This window comes from Chiloscyllium plagiosum, unplaced genomic scaffold, assembly GCF_037043375.1.
Source record: "Chiloscyllium plagiosum isolate Xiang-an unplaced genomic scaffold, Cpla_swu_hap1 HiC_scaffold_34, whole genome shotgun sequence".
NCBI lineage: Eukaryota > Metazoa > Chordata > Chondrichthyes > Orectolobiformes > Hemiscylliidae > Chiloscyllium > Chiloscyllium plagiosum.
Window position 1 is genome coordinate 28,659,763 of NW_028270172.1, and position 15,951 is coordinate 28,675,713.

The 15,951-nt window shown below is 42.3% G+C and overlaps 1 protein-coding gene across 3 annotated transcripts in view; it reads right to left on the reverse strand.

Moving 5' to 3' along the window:
- Positions 1-864: 864 nt before the first annotated feature.
- Positions 865-15,951, reverse strand: part of LOC122564417 (uncharacterized) — an 84,549-nt gene continuing 69,462 nt past the window's right edge. For all 3 annotated transcript variants that reach the window (XM_087978447.1, XM_043719253.2, XM_087978449.1), the window contains 4 exons: positions 14,555-14,659; positions 9,606-9,737; positions 5,089-5,206; positions 865-1,207 (listed from right to left, as the gene is read on the reverse strand). In XM_087978447.1, coding sequence (XP_087834573.1) covers positions 1,037-1,207; positions 5,089-5,206; positions 9,606-9,737; positions 14,555-14,659 — 526 coding nt within the window. In that variant the 3' untranslated portion in view covers positions 865-1,036. The remainder of the gene's footprint in view (positions 1,208-5,088; positions 5,207-9,605; positions 9,738-14,554; positions 14,660-15,951) is intronic.

Genomic DNA, 15,951 nt, shown 5'->3' on the forward strand with positions numbered 1-15,951 from the left:
TTTGGAAAATAGTCTATGCCTCTGTTCCTCCAACCAAAGTGCATAACCTCACATTTTCCCAGATTGCATTCCATCTGCCATTTCTTTGCACACCTACCTAGCCTGTCTGAGTCCTTCTGCAGCCTCCCTGCTTCCTCAATACAATCTGTCCTCCAACTATCATACTGTTGTCTGCAAACCTAGTAATGATGCCCTCAGTTCCTCCATCCAGATCATTAATGTATAACGTGAATCATTGTGGTCCCAACACTGACCCCTGCAGAACTCCACTAGTCACCTACTGCCATCCTGGAAAAGACCCCTTTATGCCCATTCTCTGCTTTCTGACAGTCATCCAAGCTTCTATCCATGTCAGTACCTTACCCCTAAAGCCATAAGCTCTTACCTTATTTCGCAGTCTCCTCGTGGCAACTTGTCAAAGGCCATCTGGAAATCCAAATAGATCATGCGCTTTGTCTCTTCATCTAACTTGCTCATTATCCCCATTAAAGAATTCTATCAGATTTGTCAGGCATGACTGCCCCTTGTTGATGCCGTGCTGACTCAGCCCTATTTTACCATGGATTTCTAAGTATTCCGCAATGTCATCCTTAGTAATGGACTCTGAAATATTATCAATGACCAAGGTCAGATTAACTGACCTGTAATTTCCCATCTTCTGCCTCCCTCCTTTCTTACACAAGGGTGTTTCCTTAGCCATGAGGTCAGCCTCTGACATAGATTTGCCGTGTCCCAGTTCCATTCTCCATAAGTGCCAAAGGATACAGCAGGCAAATTCAAGTGTAATGAAAAGGGGCAGCTGTTATGTATGCGTACATAACCGCACTTTCCTTTCAAGCAGTAAAAATGGACAGCTCATCCAGGGCAGGTCATATTTTATTTTTGATTCGAGAATATGGTACAAGCACAGTTGTGCTTCAGCCTCCTTAACCCCCAGAGTGGAATTGCAAAAATAACACTGAAAGGTGTACTTTTTCATACAGCTTGATGTGCTCAGTAATCTGCATCTCTTTTGATCAACAAAGTGTGTACGTCTCTATTGTCCGCAAATTAATGTGAAGGGTAATTTTCTGTACTGGTACCACTGCTTCACATGTTTTGAAGAACACTTGAAAATACATTGCACGATAAACAGCAAAGCATCCTGAACTGCGAGCTTAAGGAGCTGATGGGCTGGAAGGGAAACTGCCAAAAGGCATAACTTTTCCTGAAAGAAAAGATACAAAAAAAAGTTTAACAGTGCACTGGAAATATACAGGCACAAAAACACATTCATGTTTTTCCCCACTCTTTCTGTGATTTTTTTCAAGGACTACACTTTGACTTCTGGTGGCTCCATTTTCATTCTCCCTAACTCACTTATTAAGTCATGCCATCACATATTTACAACTGTGATGCACACTGTGGTATTTACATGATTCGGAGATGCCGGTGTTGAACTGGGGTGTACAAAGTTAAAAATCACACAACACCAGGTTATAGTCCAGGTTTAATTGGAAGCACTAGCTTTCGGACAGTCGTTCCTTCATCCTGATGAAGGAGCGTCGCTCCGAAAGCTAGTGTGCTTCCAATTAAACCTGTTGGACTATAACCTGGCGTTGTGTGATTTTTAACATGGTATTTACAGGTTATCTATTTTCAACTTAGTTACTTAAAGCTTGGAATTCTGAGTTTGTGTTAGTAACTGATGAATTTTTTTTCATGTCTGAAGTTTATTATTAACACAGAAAATCAGAGCAGGCATAGACCATTTGACCCCCTCAAGACTATTCCCTCTTTCAGTATGACCATGGCTGATCATCAATCTTAATATTCCAGTCCCACCCTCCTTCCATATCCCTTGATCCCTTTTACCTGTCAGCATTTCTGCATCCATGGTGACTCATTTTGAAAATAGAGTTCTGAGATATGTGTGTTTTTCTGAGCTTAAGGGCAACACCCCATCTGAGTGAGAGAAAATTCTGGTTTCACTTTTGATTTTAAGTGGGTTGGTCCTGTGAAGACCTTGGAACAGATAATGGGTGGATACAGCAATGTTCCTGAGCAGGTCATGACAGATACACTGAATTAGATTACTCTAGAGTGAAGAGGATTTGTGAAGGGTAGGTCTTGCCTTACAAGTCTTATTGAATTCTTTGAGGAGGTGACCAAGCATGTGGATGAGGGTAGAGCAGTGGATGTAGTATACATGGATTTTAGTAAGGCATTTGGTAAGGTTCCCCATGATAGGCTTATGCGGAAAGTCAGGAGGCATGGGATAGAGGGAAATTTGGCCAATTGGATAGAAAACTGGCTAACCGGTCGAAGTCAGAGAGTGGTGGTAGATGGCAAATATTCAGCCTGGTGCCCAGTTACAAGTGGAGTTCCGCAGGGATCAGTTCTGGGTCCTCTGCTGTTTGTAATTTTTATTAATGACTTGGATGAGGGAGTCGAAGGGTGGGTCAGTAAATTTGCAGATGATACGAAGATTGGTGGAGTTGTGGATAGTGAGGAGGGCTGTTGTCGGCTGCAAAGAGACTTAGATATGATGCAGAGCTGGGCTGATGAGTGGCAGATGGAGTTCAACCCTGCCAAGTGTGAGGTTGTCCATTTTGGAAAGACAAATAAGAATGCGGAATACAGGGTTAATGGTAGGGTTCTTAGTCAGGTGGAGGAACAGAGGGATCTTGGGGTCTATGTTCATAGATCTTTGAAAGTTGCCACTCAGGTGGATAGAGCTTGTAAGAAGGCCTATGGTGTATTAGCGTTCATTAGCAGAGGGATTGAATTCAAGAATCGTGAAGTGATGTTGCAACTGTACAGGACTTTGGTTAGGCCACATTTGGAGTACTGTGTGCAGTTCTGGTCGTCTCACTTTAGGAAAGATGTGGAAGCTTTGGAGAGGGTGCAGAGAAGATTTACCAGGATGTTGCCTGGAATGGAGAATAGGTCGTACGAGGATAGGTTGAGAGTGCTAGGCCTTTTCTCGTTGGAACGGCGAAGGATGAGGGGTGACTTGATAGAGGTTTATAAGATGATCGGAGGAATAGATAGAGTAGACAGTCAGAAACTTTTTCCCCGGGGGCAACAGAGTGTTACAAGGGGACATAAATTTAAGGTGAAGGGTGGAAAGTATAGGGGAGATGTCAGGGGTGGGTTCTTTACCCAGAGAGTGGTGGGGGCATGGAATGCGCTGCCTGTGGGAGTGGTAGAGTCAGAATCTTTGGTGACCTTTAAGCGGCAATTGGATAGGTACATGGATGGGTGCTTAAGCTAGGACAAATGTTCGGCACAACATCGTGGGCCGAAGGGCCTGTTCTGTGCTGTATTGTTCTATGTTCTATGTGTTGGTGTCAGTCCCAGACCAGATATGTGGGGATGAAATGTTGCGAGTTTGCTAACAAAATATGACAGCCAAGAAAGAACATTGAATTATTTGTGGGGGAAACACAACACAATTAGTTTCTGGTATGATATAGTGCCATGACAAGTAAATTTAAGTACAGACATTCAGACATGGGATTCTGTATTTGGGCTATTTATGTGTGATTTTTGCAGTTCATATTTTATTTCTGTTTTCAAAATTTACTATATTTCAGAAAAACATTTTCCTCACCAAACCAAAAAGATTATTCCTGTCATATTCGATAACACATTTTACTGTTTCTATTAAGAGATTGCATTCATTAATCTAAGATTTGTGCTAATAGAATCCCTACAGTGGGTAAACAGGCTATTTGGCTCATTGAGTCTACATCAACCCACCAAAGAGAATCCCACCCAAATCCAGCCCCTAACCTATCCTCATAACCCTGCATTTACACCCTGGCTAATCCACCTACCCTGCACATCTTTGGACTGTGAGAGGAAACCGGAGCACCTGGAGGAAATTCACACAGACACGGGAAGAATGTGCAAACTCCACACAGAGAGTCACCTGAGGCTGGAATTGAACCCGGCGCTGTGAAGCAATAGTGTTACCCACTGTGCCACCATGCAGTCCATGTACTGACATTATGCTTTAATTAGTGCTTAACATAAGGCATAGCAGTAGAAATAGGCTAATCAGCCAATGAATCTACTCTGCCATTCAATGAAATTATGGATAATTTGATAAACTTCAACTCCACTTTTCTACCTTTTCCTCTAAACCCTTGAACCAGTCACTGATCAAAAATCTGTCTTTCTGGGCCTTGAATATTCTTAATGATCCAGCCTCAATAAGTCTTGTGGTGGAAGATTCCAAAGAGTAACTACCTTCTGTCAAAAGGAAATCCTCCTTATTTGCCTTATAAAATGACCCCTCACTCTGAGATTATGCCTCTCTGGTCCCAGACTCTCCCACAAGAGAAGAGAACCTCTCAGCATCTACCATGCCTTGTATCGTGTATGGTTCAATAAGGCTGCCTCTTATTCTCCTAAAATCTAATGAGCACAGATCCAAGCTACTCAGCTTCTCCTCCATATTCAGGATCAACCTACTGCACCTTCTCTGGACTGCCTGCAATGCCAGCAGATCTTTCTTTAGATATGGAGACCAAAACTGTTCACAATGAGCCAGCTGTGGGCTAACTAATGCCTTGTACAGTTTTAGCAAGTCTTCTTTATTTTTATGCTCCATTTTCTTTGAAATAAAGGCAAATATCCCATTTCCAAATATTCTCTTTCTGAAGAAGAGTTAATACCCAAAATGTTGACTTCTCCACCTCCTGATGCTGCCTGGCTTGCCCTGTTCTCCCAGCCTCCTGTTTGTATACTTTGGATTCCAGTGTCTGTAACTTTTTTTGTGTCTTTCCCTTTGCCATACCTACGAACCACTGAACTTGAATGTGAGCTTTTTGTAATGCATGACTGAGGACCCAACAGGCTGCAGCATTCTGGGTTATTTAAATAATATCAGTTCCACTTTGCTTCCAGCTAACGTACTTAACCTCAGGCTTTCCCACATTGTGTTTCATCTCTAAGTTTTTGCCCACCCATTTAACGCGTCTACATCCCTCTGTCGACTCTTCGTCCTCACTACTTGCCTTCCCACTTATGTTTCTGTCATCCATAAACTTGGCCAAAGTATATTTACTTCCCTTAGTGCAAATCATTAAGGTATCTTACCTCAGCAGAAGGTACACAACTTGCAGTAAAGTGGTGGAAAAATGACAGTTTCTGTAACAGGGGATTGGTTTCTTCTGGGATGCCAAATTCTAAACATTCATTCATTAGGATGATGAACCTACAAAATCACAGATGGAAGAATGTTTGTCTATGTATCAATGTATATAATGTTTTAATTTTTGCTTCAAGAAAGCTAAATTGAATTTAAAGTTTGATTGATAATAAGTGCAATATTGTTAAGTCAGAAGTTAAGTCTGGTTGTACAAGTGAAATGTTGCTCCAGCATAGAACAGACTTTTGGGTAATACATGATCGCATGGTTGACAAGATGAGGGAGGTCTCTGTTATAATTGTGTATATCTCTGTATAACTCCCTCTCAAATTGTCTGACATTATCATTATGTATCTCAACTCCGCAAGCATAAATTCTTAACTGAGGAAGAGGCTCTCATTAAGGAGAATTTTTGCTCCTGATTGTTCTCAATTTCATTCCACTGTGGGCATTAACCACAGTCAGGGCTATTATCACCAGAAATAGAATGGAGGCAACCATAGGATCTGTGGAAAATTCACCAAAGATCCTCAGACAGTACCTTCCAAATAAATAGCAACTTCCATCTAGAAACATAAAGGCAGCAGATACATGGGAACACCACCAGGTCCAAGCTCCCCTCCAAGCCATTCACCATCCTGACTTGGAAGTACATCGCCGTTCCTTCACTGTCACTAAGTCAAAATTCTGGAATTCCCTCCCTCAGGGCATTGTGGAGAACCCACAGCACGTGAACTGCGGCAGTTCAATAAGACAGCTCTCCACCACCTTCTTAAGGGCAACTAAGGCTGTGCAATAAATGCTGGCCATCCAGCGATGCCCATAACCCATGAATAAATGAAAACAAAAAGCCGTCAGCTGTGGAATCAAAATGTGAGAAAATCCTGTCTCAGTTAGCCAAAACCTTCCCAATTTTAAGACAGCAAAAACACACAAAAAAACTCTCTAACCCTTAGCCCTCCCACCCCCCCATGCCCAATTTATGCCATCTGATGCCCCCATCTATTCTCACCAGTGGCTTCTCACACTATCCAAGCCAGCTATGTCCCTTACCCATCTCTTCTGGTCCTTTATAACAATTACGCAACGGTGCCAACTCATGCCAGCCTGTGCTCCCCACCACTCTTTACCCTCATATCTTTGCCCTTATGCCAACACACCCATTGTTAGACCTTAGGATCCAAGCTACGATAAAATGAAACTCTAATTATCCACTAATGACTTCACTATTTTAAATAAAACGTTCATTGATAAAAACCCCATTCAATACATTTAAATTCCTTCAAGAATATAATCTCTTATAGGAACAACATTGCATTCATGTACAAAATACTTCATAAAATATAATTGATTTCATAACCTCACACCAAACTGTCAATCAACTGAGAACTTAGATGTTCCCTCTATTGGTGCTAATGTTGTGGAATTATGTTGGATGAATAACCCTCAGGCTTGTGTCAAACAGACAGTTTTGTGAAATTGTTCTCATTATTTGCTTAGATGTAGAATCATAGAGGTCTACAGCATAGGAAAGGTCCTTTGGTTAATCAAGTTTGCATCAGTCAAAAGTAACAACTTAGATATCCTAAGTTATCTAAATTAGCAGTTATCAATTTGCTAAAACTTGGCCTATAGCCTTGTAAGATTGTCTTTTTTCCAAAAATATAAAACAGCCGAGGGACCTAAATGCCTTTGCATCTTTACAGTACCAACAAGTCCAGTTTCACACAAATTCATCTCGATTACTAACAATTGCAAAGTGAACCTGTGCTTTCCTTGGCACTATCCAACATCCTTTACCTCTCCATGAGGGTACCCAACCTCTCCAAGTGACTCTGGTAGTATTGGGCATTTTGTTAAAAAGCTGTACTTTAACAGGTGCAGTTGCCTCCAAAAACCACTGCTATGGAAGCTACAACCAGCCACCAATCCCTCCCATGAGAATAGTGCAGCCCGGATTTCAGGGCAGGACCTCTGGCATTGTGACTCCAGAACCATTTTAGCAACATGGAAAACCTGTACCACACACACAATTTCAGGCTAAATGATCTGCAGTGAGAAATCTGGTGAAGAAACAATGGAATTGAAAATTCGATTGGACTGGTTGCTGCAATGGAATATCAGACTCAGAGGTCCTTAAGATTTCTGCTTTTTGCCATACAAACCCAATTAGTTCAGACTGATGCCATCAAGGCTGTGGATACCAATGATCACATGGAAAATGAAGGTGCTCACAGCAGTCCAGCAATTTGTACTCCGAAGGATTGCACTGCAATGAGTAGTTCAGTGGTGTACAACCGGACTGCCCCCCTGCCCCCGTCAAGACAGCAGCATTTGTGCCACCACCACTGCCAATCATGGATGCCCTTGCTTTGCTTGTCACCCAGACATCACAGAACTACTGCCAAATATGGAAAGGTGCTGCCATCCAAATCCGACCCCTGAAGGCATGAGCTGTTCAAGAGGTTTGATACAACCATCTGCTGTCTTCGCCACTGAAAGTCAACAGCTCCCCTCTAACCGTGCTGAAGCCTCAAACGTAGTACATTAAGTAGCACTAGGCCTGGCAAAAATACCCATAGGATGGGTAAGGGAATACAAAAGTGATAAATTGAGCATTGTCTGTATGATTGAAATGAAGTTTTATTGATAGCTTTTTTTTCTGTGATGTCTTTGACCAAAAGGATCTGTGATGATCCACGGAGAGATAGAAAAGTGTGGAATCATGAAATAGCAGTGCAGTGGGGATAAGGAGATTTTAGGAGAATTGCAAGCTGGTTAGGTACACATTGATTGCCCATAGGAAGTGCAGTTATCATCAGTTTCTCGTCCTTTCCAGCTTTCCTTCCTTCTCCTCCTGTTGCTCTCCACCACCCTGATGTCCAGCTGAAGTCTGGCTGTCAGCCCACACTCTGAACTACTCCCTGAGTTTCTATTGGGTACAGGGAGTAGCTCCTTCCAATGCCTCGACATTGTCATCTTCAACGGTTGAGGACATGTCTTCTGGAGCAGATGAGCTATTCTCTGCAGATCTCCATGGGAGGATTTATGCACCAGAAAGTGATGTTTTTAAAAGAATGTTAACAGATATAGACTAACAGGTGTCCTGCTACTCCCTAATTACATTTTCTGATTCACCAAAGGTAATCCTTTTAAGATTAATCTCCTTTGTGTCCTCAGATGCCAAACACTTATAGAAAATAGAAAATAGTCTGGCACCTTCAGGGATCATTAATTGATCAGAATTCATAATTAGTCCAACTGAGCCCACGGCTTGCACTTATAGTCTACAAGGAATCAATACACATGTTATGCTTCACTACATCAGTGAGAATGCATTAGCATCAATTCAACCCATTGTCTTCCTATAGAGTCATAGAGATCTATAACACACTAAAAGGCCCTTCAGCCCATCATGTCTGCACAACCAGCCACCTATTAAGTTGTATTATGTTGTATGTAAGACCCAAAAGGATTCCAAGGTACCAATAGGTGTGTGTGAACCAGATACAGAACTGCATGTACTTACACATGCTAAGCCTGATGAACAGTACCATGCATTGCTGGCTCATGAATATAACTCTTATGCAGCAGGATGCTTCATTTGTAAAGTGCTCTTGTTACCTTCATGGCCACAAACAAGGCAATATCCTGATCAAACAGACTGCACATCAGGCCTCAATCACTGGCTTATTTCTTTAATGGGATCAGGGGCCTTCAGACCCTATACATAGAAAAGTATCCATGTAGAACATTCAAGGTTGGGAGACTCTATCAAGTAAACACCTGTGAGTTATGGAATACATGTGTGCGGAACGCTGCACTCTTTCTATCATCGATCCTTTCCTTTTGGATGTTTTCTTTGTCCTGCCTCTGACAATAGAGGAACAGTGACATATTCAGAGAAAAATCCATTATTTCATGATTTGGTGTTCCCTTTAAATTCTCAGCAAATTTTCTTTGCTATCTTTAAATATGCCTTAGTGTCTGCAGTCTGGAAATGACACCCAATGAGAGAATACACGGCTAAGCACCATCACCACCTTTACTGTGGTGGTGACGTAAATGGGCAGGAAAGGTTCTGTGGGTACTTTACACCTCACCGTTTCAGTTAGGTGCGGTAGGCCCAGACTTGATTGATGGATCAGGATCACAGGTAAATATGGGTGAGAATTCATGGTGGCCATTCTGCAGAACTGGTGTTCAGAGAAAGCCCATAATCCCCTGCAAATCATAAAACATGTCAAAACAGCCTGAAATTTGGCTGGGCTTCTCTTCAAAAAGGCAAAAATTACAGGTCAATTGATGTAAGTCAATTATGAAAATAAAATATAACAATGCGAACTATTTACTGATTACAAATATAATGCCATAACTTTAAGATCTTTAACAAGCTATTTAAGAAACTATTTTCAGATGAGTTCCTCCATTAAGCTTGATGAATCCGCACGAGAAGAAAGCTCACCAAAGGGGTGGGTGCTTGGGTGGTTCTAGAACCTTCGTGTCATGATCGATTGAATCGATCATCGTTCCAAAGTCCACTTCACGGCTAATATCAAGGAGCTGTAGAATGGCGCCCATTCTGATCTTACGATTTCTGTATAAATTAGAAATAAAATTTATATCAATATTGAGAACATTAAACAGCATTAACATCTTGAAGTGTCTTCCCCCCCAAAGGATGGAAAGGCTTCTTAATTCTATCTGCTGACTGACTGAATGCATAAGAACAGCTAGATTTCTGGGAGGGCTTGATTTTTCAACTTGTCTGTTGACGTAGTATCCAGCTGCTGAAATCAAGAGCTCTCCCTTGGATGCCTATGGACCTCTCAATGTGATTTTCAAATGGATGTCAATAGACATGCAGCTTTCCTGGAAAATCCCTGCAAAAGGCACTCCAGATCAGTGTTTCCCCTCCATGGCTTGAGCACAGAAATCAAGGCGACAATCCAGTCCAGTATTAAGAGAGCACCGCAAGGTCAGAGGTTTTGTCTTTCAGATGAGATGTTAAACTAAAGGCCCATCTACCTTTAAGGGTGGATGGAAAATGATGCCCCGGAACTATTTCTAGAAGATCAAAGGGAGTTACCCACATTGTCCTGACCAATTAATTAGCCCTCGATTATCAACCATTCAGCCAGAAGAGACGGTGATAGGCAGGCAGTGAATTGAGGTTGGGTTTATTCAAATGGTGCACATACAGAAGTAGGTTCTGCCATAAGTGCCATTTTGGATTACAGCTGTTGGCATTGGTGCCTGTTGCCCAGCCACTCTAGCCATTGTGTTGGTGCACATCAGCTCACAGGAGGTGTCAACTGATACCAAGGTCTGATCATTAATATTTATGGCTTTCAAACCATGCCCACAAGCATCCTGGCAATCTGCACACATGCCTGAACTCTGTTTGATGCATGTTAACAAACCAGAGAGCTGTGTCTTTGAAAGAACTATCGGTTTGTGATTTTGTGCTGCTAGGATATACTCATAATGTCACCAGATGGCCTCCTTCTTTAGAGACCGCAATTTCCCTTCCCACGTGGTTAAAGATGCCCTCCAACGCATCTCGTCCATATCCCGCACCTCCGCTCTCAGACCCCACCCCTCCAACCGTATCAAGGACAGAACGCCCCTGGTGCTCACTTTCCACCCTACCAACCTTCGCATAGACCAAATCATCCGCCGACATTTCTGCCACCTCCAAAAAGAACCCACCACCAGGGATATATTTCCCTCCCACCCTTTTCCGCCTTCCGCAAAGACCGTTCCCTCCGTGACTACCTGGTCAGGCTCACGCGCCCCCCCCCTACAACCCACCCTCCCATCATGGCACCTTTCCCTGCCACCGCAGGAATTGAAAAACCTGTGCCCGCACCTCCTCCCTCACCTCCATCCAAGGCCCTAAAGGAGCCTTCCACATCCATCAAAGTTTTACCTGCACATCCACCAATATCATTTATTGTATCCGTTGCTCCCGAAGCGGTCTCCTCTACATTGGGGAGACTGGACGCCTCCTAGCAGAGCGCTTTAGGGAACATCTCCGGGATACCCGCACCAATCAACCACACCGCCCTGTGGCCCAACATTTCAACTCCCCCTCCCACTCTGCTGAGGACATGGAGGTCCTGGGCCTTCTTCACCGCCGCTCCCTCACCACCTGACGCCTGGAGGAAGAACGCCTCATCTTCTGCCTCGGACCACTTCAACCCCAGGGCATCAATGTGGGCTTCAACAGTTTCCTCATTCCCCTTTCCCCCACCTCACTCTAGTTCCAAACTTCCAGCTCAGCACTGTCCCCATGACTTGTCCTACCTGCCTATCTTCTTTTCCACCTATCCACTCCACCCTCCTCCCTGACCTATCACCTTCATCCCCTCCCCCATTCACCTATTGTACTCTATGCTACTTTCTCCCCACCCCCACCCTCCTCTAGCTTATCTCTCCACACTTCAGGCTCTCTGCCTTTATTCCTGATGAAGGGCTTTTGCCCGAAACGTCGATTTTACTGCTCCTCGGATGCTGCCTGAACTGCTGTGCTCTTCCAGCACCACTAATCCAGAATCTGGTTTCCAGCATCTGCAGTCATTGTTTTTACCTATACTCATAATGTACCGCACACAGGAAAGCAGAAAGTTCCTCGGCTTCATTTCTCCATAGATGTAAATTGTCCACATCTCACAGCCATATAACAAAGTATTAAGATCCGGACCTTATAAATAAATTATTAGCTTGGTTTGAAAGGTCAGCACAAGCCAGCAAAAACTGGTAGCTGTATTTCTTATGTGAATGTTCAGTTCTGCATCAAGGAACTAATCTGTCACTGTAGACCTGAGGTAACAGGATTTCCACTGGGGGTGATATTTAGTGTAACCAGTGGTAGAGATGCATGACCTTGTGCTATTGCCACAGGTTTCTTCACACTAAAGGTCGGAGGAAAAAGTCACAGACGTCCCAGAATCAACGTCACAAATTACCTGGTCAATATCATAATGCTGTTTACAGGAGTTGGCTGTGTGCACATTGGCATTTCCATCATTAGAACAAGGAAGACATTGCAAAAGCACATCATTGGCTATCAAGCGCATTGTGATGTCCTGTAATAGCAAAAAATGCTATTTAAATGCAAGTCTTCTTTCTAATGGTGTCACGATTTTCAAGTTTTCCTTATTTGTATTAAAATTGCCAAGCTCAGCAAGAGAAACGTGCGAGCATTTGGACTGGGAGTTGTAAGTGTGTCTCTCCTGGAGATGGCCCTTATATTCGCCATTTTACCGGCCTGATGATTAAATGCATTGAATAGGGAGCTTTCCGAGTCTCTGTCAGGGAGTCGGACTAAAATTGGAACATGAGTCAGTCACAGTGGGCAATAGACAAGATCTACAGAGCAGGAGTGCTAACAGCATATGAACTGCCCATAAAACGTCAAAAATCTCCTCCTGACTTGTGGGACATGAATATAATAATGCCAGGGGAACCATACACAGGCTCCAGGGCCAACGCCACCTTTTTGTGCCTCTGTTACCTTGGGAACATTGGACCATGTGACTCTTTTAATCTGCTTAATTGGATGAACAACAGAATATATAGCAGAGGCTGTGTTTCTTGTATGTGAATCCCATTAGAATGCATGGATGCGTTTTCAGACAGCTAATCCAGACTCCAGCAAATGCAAAGGCAAATTGAGCATATTTTCAACCCTCTGATTTACTGGAAGATTAGCCGCATGGGGCAAGAAATTCTGTGCCAGCTGGTTTTGAGGGCTGGTCTGTCCTATCAAGTTCAGGAAAATCGAGAATGATCATTGTAAGGCAGTATTTTGATGTAAATCATCAGCACAGAGTGGTAATAATTATCCATTTTGTAATGAGCTTATCATGAATAAAAAGGAAAATTAAGTGCTGGCATTGAAATAACACCCCCTCAGGGAAACTCTCAAAGAGCTCGACAGCAATTTAGTCATTCTTGAATTGTACTTAGCTTTGTACTGCAGTCAACGTGTAGCTATTCTGCACACAAGCTCCCACAGTCACATGGTAATGACAAAGCTGCTTTTGGTTTAAGGAAAAATGATTGGTCAGAATACTGTGGAGATATCCTCTGTTCTTTGAGTCACAGAGTTATACAAATGTATAGTATGGAAACAGTCCCTTCAGTCCAACTCATCCATGCTGACCAGATATCCTAAATTAATGTAGTCCCATTTGCCAGAATTTGGTCCATATCCCTCTAAACCATTCCTTTTATATACCCTTCCAGACACCTTTTAAGTATTGTAATTGTACTAGCCTCCACCACTTCTTCATTCCATACACACACCACCCTCTGCATGAAAGAGTTGCCCCTGAGGTCCCTTTCAAATCTTTCCCCTCTCACCTGAAACCTATGCCCTCTAGTTTTAGACTCCCCCCACCCTGGGGAAATGACCTTGGATATTCAGTCTATCCACGCCCCTCATAATTTTATACATCTCTATAAAGTCACTCCTCAGCCTCTGATGCTCCAGGGAAAATAGACCCAGCCCATTTAGCCTCTCCCTTTAGCTCAAACCTTCCATCCCTGGCAACATCCTTGTAAATCTTTTCTGAACTCTTTCAAGTTTCACAACATCCTTCTTCTTCTTCAGAAGTGCCTGGGAATCTTTTGTGTGAATCTCCAAGGGAAGACAGGGTTTCAGTTAAAACTTCCTCTAAAAGAAGGGTCCTACTGCAAAGCAGGATCCCCTTGGTGTTGCACTAGAGCATTACACTACATTTTCTTCACATAAAAAAAAATTCTGGAGTGGAACATAAACATGAGCATCTTTCTGATGCAGAGATGACAGTGCTATCATATGTACCCATTATGGCTATTGGCATTAAGGAGATTTCCTATTCTTTCCATTAAGATTTATAACATTTTTAGTGTTTTCTAGATATTCTATTCCATTTTCTGACTGAGAACTAAAGACTTTATTAAAGATTGTTGAACTAAATGTTGGAAAACGCATGGGGTTTACTGAAACCTGTTATTAAACTAAAATTGTTGCTTTTCTTGAGATAATAGGTTTTTTTGACCATATAAGATGACAAAGTTGAATGATTAGGTTCATATGCCTTGGCGGCTTGGGTTTGAACTTAGCGATAAAAAAATTTTGTGGAACTGATTTTCTAGCTTTTGTGTGCCAATTGGGTTTCTCGTGCATTCAGCTCAATGACACAAAGCAATTCAAAACAACTTTGATTCAAATACATAATACAGAGATACCTCAAGTATAACTAGTGTGAGAAATGGAAAAAAATATACCACTGATGTTAAGGAATGAAGCTGAGACTTTTGAACAGTGTCAATGGGGGTTTATTTTCAATCTGACCTAACTGGAGTTGTCATGTTTGCTAGTTACGTCGGAATGCAGTCTGACATTGCTTGGATTGCACTTACTCTTTTTTCAACAGTATTCTCCTCTGGGTCAGTTTGGCCATTGTTTTCTGTAAATTTGCAAATGTTGCTTTCAGAGTTTGAATCGTATCCTTGCTCTCTCTTAATCTAAACAAGAAAACAAAATGAGTAAAACAAAATTTGAAATGTTTTCTTGCATCTCACAGCACTTCCCAACACTATCTTCCCATCCAAGGGAAATTATTTAATTTGGGATTTGTTTCTAAAGTAATAGGTTTGCAAACCCTCTTAGAAGCGACCCATTCCTCAAGCAACAAATCTGTGACTTGCATGGTCTATATAGTTTAGCTTGATAAAATGGAATATAATAGACTTGGCACTAATGTTAAATTCATTGGAACAAAAAAGGTATAGCGGCAGCATGGATTTGAAATTAGCTGATGAGGGAAAACAGAAAGTCATGGTATTGGCTTTGGACTGGGGTAACAGTCTTGAGGGGTCAAATTTCTGAGCATTGCTTTCTTTGATACATATTAATGATGTGAACTTTGGGTGACTGGACACAATTTCAAAATCTATGGATGTTGCAATCCTTGAAAGTACAGTAGCGCCTCGACATACGAACGACCCCGTTTCCGAACAAATCGGTTTACGAACAGGATTGTACGTAAAATTTTGCTTCAACGTACATATGAAATGCAAGGTACGAACGAAGGTACGAATGCAAAAAGCCCGTGTGCGACCACGTGGTTTCATTGTTCTGCGCTTGTTGAACGCAAAAGCTCTCGGGCCCCACGTGATCTCATTCAGTTCGTCTTTGGCGCGTGCGCTGTGAACAGCGTTCGTTGCTACGTCCAAGCATTCTTATGCTATCCAAACAATGGGAAAAATTGATTCAGTTCGCAAACTGATTCCCGGAATGGATTAAGTTCGTAAGTCGAGGCGCTACTGTATTGTAAACTGTGAAGGAAGTTGTGGTAGACTTTAAGAAGATAGAATCCAACTAGGCTAATGGGGAGACATGTGACAGATGAAATATAATGCAATAAATGTGTGAATTATAAACTTAATAATTTAATGTGCAAAGTGAAACAGCTAGGTTGGAACACAGTGAGCCAATTTAAAATAAAGGATACAATTCCAAAGTGGGCTCCTGGATAGAAAATCCTAGAGGTATACGAGCACAAATAGGTAAGGATTTGAGGGCAGGTGGAGAAAGTCATTCAAAGGATATGTGGTCCTGGAGTTTATAAATAGACATATAAAATACAAAAGCAAGGAAGCTATGGTGAGCCATGATAAAATACTGATTTGGCTTCAAATGGAGTATTGGCTTGGACTTTCTGATGACAAGTAGTATAGGTGGGAGTTGTGTTTCAGGATACTATGGAATTCCCAATGGAGCAGACTTCAAGGGAACTGTTTGGAAAGTTGAACAC